This window comes from Eptatretus burgeri, chromosome 2 (assembly GCF_056783735.1).
Source record: "Eptatretus burgeri isolate ZD-2024b chromosome 2, Ebu_testis_v1, whole genome shotgun sequence".
NCBI classification, from domain to species: domain Eukaryota; kingdom Metazoa; phylum Chordata; class Myxini; order Myxiniformes; family Myxinidae; genus Eptatretus; species Eptatretus burgeri.
In genome coordinates this window covers 126,965,568-126,974,346 of record NC_140962.1, presented here as the reverse complement: position 1 = coordinate 126,974,346, position 8,779 = coordinate 126,965,568, and the positions used below count along the sequence as shown (strand labels likewise).

Here is an 8,779-nt window from a genome sequence, read left to right as displayed (position 1 = left end):
ATAAGTCAGAGATGGAACCACCACACCTCACAGCACTCTCAGTACCTGAATATCTTTCAGAAATCAGATTGATCATCTTTGGTGGCACCCCCACGAAGACTGAGGTTCCTCCAGAGGGAATCACCATTCACTGAATCATCGATTTCGATTTAAACCAGGTCACTATTCCCTGGATATGCTGCTTCTGTTCTCCCAAAAATGGATGGAAATCCTCAAAGCCAATCATGAAATCAGAGCCATCTCCCCAGACATATCGCATGCTGTCGATGTGGTATGACACCCTGACATACTCAACAAACTCATCCTTTGGAATCCAAGGTCATCTACACTCATGACTGGCATACTTACTCTCCTGTCTCAGCCAAAGTGTGGCCCTTAATGGAGTTCCCTCATCCACTCTTCCTGTCCAGTCTGGAGTTCCTCAAGGCAGTGTTCTGGGCCCTGTTATTTTTCTGCTTGTCATCAAAGATCTCTCTGACTCGTTGGAAAATCCTCTTTTTCGCTTTGCGACGACTCCACCCACTGCCGTTCCATCTGTCATGCCTCACCTCAGCAAGCAGAAGCCTCTTCATTCTCTGCAGATCTGGATAAAATCACAAGCTGGTCCAACACGTGGAACATGTCTTTCAATCCTGACAAATCTCACACTCTTACTTTGTCTCTCCAAAAGGATCACCTGGAGCACCCCACTGCCCCGCCCCCAACAACTTTCTCAACAATCCTCTTGAAGAAGTCCTTTCATTCAAGCTTCAGGGTCTCACTCCCTGCCATGATTATTCCTGGGAAAGCAACATTTCCCAGTTGGCCCCGAAAGCCAATCGCAGACTGGGCATCCTCTATTGTGCAAAGTCCTTCTTTGGCACACCTGAGCTCCTGAACACATACAAAGCTTTCGTTCACACCCTGATGGAGTACTGCCCTGCCTTGTGCAGGTGCTCCTGCCTCTCACCTTTCTTGGCTTCACCTTTCTTGGATCATTGGTATCTCCGGGGATGAGGTTGAGTGTTTGGGTCGATCTTCAAAACTGCAATGTACCACCATCTCTGATCTATCCCCATCAAAAAACAAGATCTTTTGTACCCCCGCTAATCTGCGCCAAATACACATCCTTCAAATTCCCTACATAATCCTTCCTGAAAGTCCCTATCACATAAGGACCTGAAAGTCCCTGTGATGGCCTTCTTGTTTACCCTGTGTACCACACCCCATCCTTCTCTCTTCCACAGATCTCCTCATGACTCTGTTCCACACTTTTTTCCTTCCAACTCTCACCCCTCATCTCCTGCTCCCCTTGTTGTACATTCTACATGTTCACTTTCATATGAGCCTGGACAGTGTCTCCAAAAGAAGAACAAAACGAACACTTTGCAGAGGTCAACATAAGCTGCGAGCAGCCCCTGCCAAAAGCTCTTGCTTGCGTTCGGTGAGGACCCGAAGAGCAAGGATATAGTGAATCGTTGACCACTTTGGTGTAATGCCCATCTGCTCTGGGCACTGATACCTCAGCAGATGGTGGTAAACCCCATCAAGAATTATCCGAGCAAAGACCTTGCCCTGCATTTCGAGCAGCTTCACCACATAGCAATTGTTGCAGTCCTGGCAATCACCCTTCCCTTTCCAGAGAGGGACAACAAGGCCCCACTTCCAGTCAGTTGGGATGAAGCCTGTGTTTCAGGCAGAACACAGAACTGCATGCAATGAAATGAATACAGTATTTCCACCAGCCATGAGAAGTTCAGCATGGATGCCACAGATCCCAGGAGCTCACCCCCTTTCAACTGGTTCACCACAGCCTGTGTTTCAACAAACGAAGGTGGTTCACAGTTGTGGGGGTCAGTAAAAGGGAAATTTACACCATTGATGTAAAACGAAACAGCTGTTGGGTCAGCCTGGTACAGCCACTCAAAATAACCGACTCAGCAGGCCTTAACTTTGGTCTCCTCTGTCAAGAGACCACACCCTCCTCTCAATTGACTTGAAATTTGAAGAGGATTTATATTTCATATCAATGACTTCAACGAGCCAATTATTTTTGAGGTCAACATCGGCTCAAGGTCATCAACTGAGGTGGTATTTCTAAAATCTACAATTTTAATCCAATTAACTTGAAATTTGAAAAAGATTTATCTTCCAGGTCAATGATTTCAAGCAACCAATTATTTTTAACGTCAACATCGACCAAAAAGTTGACATGGGCCCATGGTCAAGAAGTGAGGTGGCATTTCAAAAATCCTCAATTTTCATCTGATTGACTTGAAAATTGAAGAGGGTACATATTTCAGGTCACTGAATTAAACGAGCCAATTATTTTATGCTCAACATCGACCAAAAGATTGACATGGGCCCAAGGTCAACAACAAAGGTGTTATTTCTCTAATCCTGGATTTTCATCCAATTGACGTGAAATTTGAAGAGGATTTTCTGATAGGTCACTGAATTCACCAGCCAAATATTTTTGAGGTCAACATCGACCAAAAGTTCAACATAAGCCCAAGGTCAACAACTAAGTTGGTGTTTTAAAAATCCTCAATTTTCGTCCTATTAACTTGAAATTGGAAGAGGATTTATACTTCAGATCACTGAATTCAATCATTTATTGTTGAGGTCAACAGGAACCAAGAGGTCAGCATTGGCCTAAGATGAACAAAATAAAGTGGTATTTCTAAAAATCCTGAATTTTCATGCGATTGACTTGAAATGTGAAGAGGATTTATATTTCAGATCACTGAATTCAACCAGCAATTTTTTTTGAGGTCCACAATGCTCAAAAGGTCAACATAGGCCGGAATGCTAAAATTATCAATTTTCGTTCGATTCACTTTAAATTTGAAGAGGAGTTGCATATTTGGTGATTGAATGCAACCAGCAATTATTTTTGAGGTCAAATTTGTTTCATGGATTTTGCAAGTATCGTGCTCTACACAATGTCTTCATCTTGATTGTTCGTTTGTTTGTGTGCAGGATATCTCAAAAAGTCTTGGACGGATTCGGATGAAATATGGTGGACATATTGGTGTGTGACAAGGAATAATTGTTTCAATTTCTGTGAAGATCCGAATCTGGATCCAGATACGATAATTTTTTATTTTTAATACGTGATTTTTTCACCATTGAGAAACGTTGCCAAAAAGGATATATCGCATGATATCTCAAAAAGTTGTGGACGACTTCTGACAAAACTTTGTGGATGAGTTGGTCAGATGACAATAACAAGTCGATTTAATTTTGTTTCAGGTCAGCAAATCCATATCCAGCCTATCAGTGGGATACAAAAGGTAAACTATATAGCCTGGTGGAGGTGTGCGCTACACTGAGTGCCCTTCTCATACATCAATTGATTTTGCCATGCCATACATAACCTGTGTGTTGTATTTCATTCAAAGAGCATTTGCATGCAAAAAACTAGTCCTCACTGAGCCCTCGTTCAGTATTTGAATAATATTTCATTTTCTGTTCAGGAATTGATTTCTTGGTTCATCCAACGATGAAGATGACATGCTTTTTATATTGCCAATTTTAAATACATTATCCATGCAACGCTTTTTTCATACTTTAATGAGGAATATATGAAAAGGTTTTTTTTGAATATTTGAAAAAAGTAAAAGGGCAGCAGCAATCCAGTTTCAACACTCATGCCTTTATTGTAATTTCATTCATTTGGATGATCATCGAGATATTCTGAACGGATCACACATCACAGGTTCAACTCCCCTATCCACATTATCACAACAGGAATTTGTTAATCGTTGCCATGAAAACGTGAGGCATTCAGGAGGGAAGATTGAGGGATGGTAAGAACAAAGGTAACGTGGCGTAAGAACAAAGTATATGGTTTGTAGAACATTTTGAACACCGCTTGTATCACATTTACTGCACTCTCTGATTACTGCTTTTGATCAGGATATGAAATTAAATGATTCAGCAACATTCTTTGTTCAACACCATGACTCTGCATTCTTTTTCTGAATGCATCTTTTTCCACAACAAAGTACGCTTGATTCGAGTCATCATGTTAAGATTCCCAACTCGTTCATTTTTTCCATCTAAACGCAGCAAGCGTTTGTAAGCTGCCATGAGTTCAGGGCTTCGTGAATAGAGAACCGGGTTACATGCTGAGTTCAAGTAGCCCAGCAATTGAAATGGAAAGATTAGAACACCAACTGCGCATGTCGGACAGACAATTTGAAGTGGGTAAATGATGTGAAATGGGAACCAACAAAACAGGAATATTCCTGTAACAACGCTTAAGGTTTTCAAAGCTCGATGCTCACTCAACGCGTTCACTCCTTTGTTCCGAGTTTCTTTGCAATCTTTGTTTCTTCCGTGGGATTGCATGTTCAATACACCCTGTTTCATTTTCCACAACTGTAACAAAAATAATTGGCAATATCATTTGGAAAATATTTCATATTGTTCATTTCATGGCAAATTGTAAAATCTGGTTATAAATGGAAGACAGGATTCCCCTGAGGAACACACTTTTACCTCAGAGCTGCTTTTCTGGATTGGCATCTCAGCCCAGCTATACTGAAAACTGTTATCCTCATGTTTCACAAGCAGTGAGACACATCAACGTGTGTGCTCTCCCTTGGATGGAAGTTAAACCGGGTATCTTGTATGCCAGCATTACTTGGTGGATGATGAAGATACCACAGTGTCGTTCATGAAGAGGAGGTTAGCTCGTGCTACCATTCTTTAAAAAACTTTCCTTTATTCCAAACTAACTAGAGTAGTGATCTGACATGGTTTGTAACTCCCGTCAAATAATCTTTTTTGCCAGAACAAACCCACTGGTATGATCCATTAATTGCTTTAAAACCATGTGAAAACGATTCGAATGAATAATCTATTTATGTCACTTTTTGGGATACATAATCGAGGCTCATGGAAGAGTTCACTGAAAGGAACTCGAGTGCAAGTGCACGAAAAGGATCAGGACACAACAGAACAAAACGAATAGTTGGGAGAGGGGGAGTAAGACAACAAACCCCAACAGATATTATCTCCAGGACAGAGACAGACTTGGACATACAAAGGGTGTGGGGAGGAATGATTGGCAGGAACGGATACAACTGAGTTAAGGGTTGAACCGCTGACATATGAGAATCAGAACAGATGTTCAAACTGTTATTCCTGCATGAGTCTGGTTCGGGGTTTATATTTTGTCTTGTCTGCGACTTCCTCTTATTCTTCGTTAGTAAATTGTGCCTTGTTCAACACATTCCAAAAACCTCTGGCTTTATCTTTGGTGCTGTCATTAATAGTTCAATGGAGTCATTTCTCGGCAAACCGCCAAAAAATGAAAACTTCATCAAAGCTAATAATTCATGCAAATTACATAACTCGATAAACTTCATTAACAAAAACAAAGGGAAAATGCTGCAATAATATTGTCTCCAAAATAATCGTGCAGCAACATATTCTCTTGTTACAATATCAAGGATCTCACCTGTTTGTTGGCTTCTTTCAGCACCCTCCAGTAAACCAGAATCATGATGCTCGATGGAATATAAAAAGGAATTATCGTTGTGGCAAGCACGTACTCTTCCGAGGAAGATGAGCTGCAACATTCCGGGTCCTCGAAGCACAACTGATGTTCAGGGTCGTTTGATCGATTCCAACCAAGGAAAATAGGAAGGAAAGAGATCGAAATCGACAGACTCCAAAGTAAAACCACAACACCACAAGCACGGGTCCGAGTCATCACGGTTCGGTATCGTAGAGGTCTCGTGACAGCAATGTAACGATCAATGGCGATCGCGCAGAGAGTGGTGATACTCACTGTGACGCTCGCAACATCAACCGCCAATAAGAAGTTGCACACGTCTCGCCCAAAGATTGATGGTCCGTGGAGAGCTTGCATTGATGTTAGAGGTATCACTACAACACCAATTAATAAATCCGCCACAGAGAGCGAACAGATGTGGAAGTGTGTAATGCCATGCATGAGATGCTGAGAGTGGATCACAGCTGTGAGAACCAAACTATTCCCCAATATAGTAAATGCACTCAATGGTGTAAAAAACAAGATCAAGCTGGTGTAGTACGGTTCGGGTATACTGTATTCATCAGTCGTTGTAATATTCATCGCAATGGAAATTGGATTAATTAGAGAGAAATCGATGTTTCTCAATAGTAATTGCGGTTATTGGAGAAGATTCATCCAAATATAATCAATTTATCAAAGTTATTTGTAATTAAATACCAGGGAATGCAAAATGTAACTGAACATTATTCCACCATAAAAAAATGTTTTTAACAAGTAGCATCATTTTTACAGAATCTACAAAGTGTAGACCAATACTGCCCTTTATATATCGAAGAAGGAATGTAATCCCATGTTACGGAGTTTCATATTTATTCCATTCTTCAGTCCTGAGGGAAAGTGAAAAACGAATTAATATTTCATGACCAGCAATCACTTGCTCTCATTGGCTTCAAATCCTCAGGGGTATAAATTATTTCTTTTCCCATCACTGTTCTTCTGACCTCTCATCAATAAATCAAATGTATTCATGCTTACACTGAGTAAATATGGTAATAGGACAAATGCTTGAACCCAACACCCAACCTATCATTGATTTTAGTAATCCTCTCTTTACTTCAAAACGGCGAATCCTAATTTATTTAAAATGTGCAAAAATGTATTGTTTCAACACGACTGTGTGGGTGGTGCTGCAGCCAACAACAATCTCAATGTCGGGTGTTTTTTTTCAATGTCAACACACGAGAAGAGCAAAAACAACTTCATATCATCTCTACATCCACTCTTTGACACACATCGTGGCATAGACTCCCATTAATAAACAGTTCAAACAGGTTCCCTTCAATATCAACCACAATATCCCACTCACAGCAGTTTTCTTCAATCAATACTTGTAATTCCCTATGATGTAGTTTGCTGAGTCAGAACAGGTACTTTCACTGCCTGAAATGATGCTTGTTCTGGTTCGAGTTGGCTGAATTATTCAGATCAGAGATTATTCTCACTCGAGCACCCACTCCCCACGGGAGCCACGGGAGTCAAGGGGGTCATGTTATGATATTTATGCCTATTTTACTACAAGGGGGTCCCAGGATTACATACCCAAAAAATCGTTGCGATCGGTTCAGCCGTTTTTGCGATACCTGGGAACAAACGGACGGACAGACGTTGAATTATTGAAAGATGGTGTATGATGGTAATATGTAGAGAAAACCATGCATTCTTCAAAATCTGCTTTCACTTTGTCAACTTTTTTTTCCACCAAATTTCCAGCCATCTCTCAAATAATTTGGGATGGTTTACTTGTCCTTCCAATGGATTTGGTTAAATACTTGCCTGGCTATTAATTTCAGTGACAAAGAAGATGTGATGTTGTTGCTCTTCCCGAGGTTTGACATGTCAGCATCTTTCTCCGTGTGATTCGCAAGCCCTTAAGAGTGAATCGAAAGAAATTCTTTGATAAATTGTTAAGTCATGAAGAAACTAGTTTTGAGATCTGAGGGAACAGGGCAGGAAGACTGGAGGGCGGTGGGAAAAAAGGTTACCGACCGATTTATTTATTTCCTGAGAGTGAACGGCCTTCTGCTTTTGGCTCTGATTTCGAAGTCCATAATGTTTACGACTGAAGATTCTGCAAAATTCATGGGAAACAGATGGGCATTATCACTTCAGAAAGAACATTTCAGATAAAGGCCTTGTTGGATGGAAGTCGTAACTACGACTTAATAACGACATCATAGGAACAACTTCCATACAAAAATGGTTTTATCTGTCAATACACAAAGAGTGTTCCTGAACAGACAGCTCAGAAAGCAGAAAGGGAAGAAAACAAGTGCAGAAAGCAGAAGAGAGGGCAGATGCAGAAGTCTGAGGGAAGCAGAAAGAAGAAACGAGCGGCCGAAGCTCACCTGAGCAGAAAACCTAAAGAATGAGAAGGCTCGTGAAGGAAGGAACAAAAACATGTGAGGGAAAAGAAAGAAAAGTTTCACGAGCAGTTGGTGTCGAGCTTCTGTGGAAAGAGAACACTCCTTCCATGAACGTCATCCTGCCCTGTCGATCCTGTCGGCCATGAAGGGCAAGGAGGGTGAACGGCGGCACCTCATCGATGGGGGTCTGAGGAGGAAGGATCTGAGGCAGAGCAGGGTGAGTCGCACATCTACCTCGCATATCTGGAACACCAGAGAGGACTCGCCGACTGGGTCTGGGCACCACAAGACACGGCTGATTGTCCCCATTGCTTCACATTGCCACTGCCCATCTTCTCCATCGATTTTCCTCCGCATTCTCCTGTATATTTGTGTGAGGTGAGGTAAAGAAGGAAAGACTGTGTCGTGGGTCTGGCGGTTACGTTAATCCCCCCAACCCAATTGTGGTAGATGGGCGGATAACTCCAGCCAGGCCCAGATCACCGAGCAGTTTTTCTTCAGAAGCAGACAAGTAATCCTCAAAGATTATTCAACACACAGGAGGGGCAAGCTGGCACCGGTGGAGCTACGGAAGCACAGGAAAAGAGGTTTATTCTTGAACCCACAACAGATACATTGACATGATCAACTAAAAAGAGATGGGGATTCAATGAAAATAGAAGAAATATTTACAAGGGTTATAATTCAGAAAGTAATAATAATACATGAAGTAAATTAAGTTCTAAAGTTGAGGTGTCTCGAGACTTGCACTTTAATGCAGAAAAGTTGAAAATAAAACAAAAGAAAATCCTCCCTTTATTCTGGCACTTAGCTTGGTCCAGAGTTTGGCTCGGTTGAACTTGGGAATTGAAGTGCTTTGTCCTAAATT

At 41.4% G+C, this 8,779-nt stretch overlaps 1 protein-coding gene across 1 annotated transcript; it reads right to left on the bottom strand.

The window, feature by feature from the left end:
* Positions 1 to 3,616: 3,616 nt before the first annotated feature.
* Positions 3,617 to 7,710, bottom strand: LOC147033040 (beta-1 adrenergic receptor-like). The gene is made up of 4 exons (XM_085871161.1): positions 7,088 to 7,710; positions 5,783 to 6,375; positions 5,450 to 5,590; positions 3,617 to 4,365 (listed from the first exon to the last, which is right to left on the bottom strand). Exons 2-4 carry the CDS (start codon positions 6,086 to 6,088, stop codon positions 3,919 to 3,921), a joined length of 894 nt encoding a protein of 297 aa, XP_085727287.1. The 5' UTR covers positions 6,089 to 6,375; positions 7,088 to 7,710; the 3' UTR covers positions 3,617 to 3,918.
* Positions 7,711 to 8,779: the final 1,069 nt, after the last annotated feature.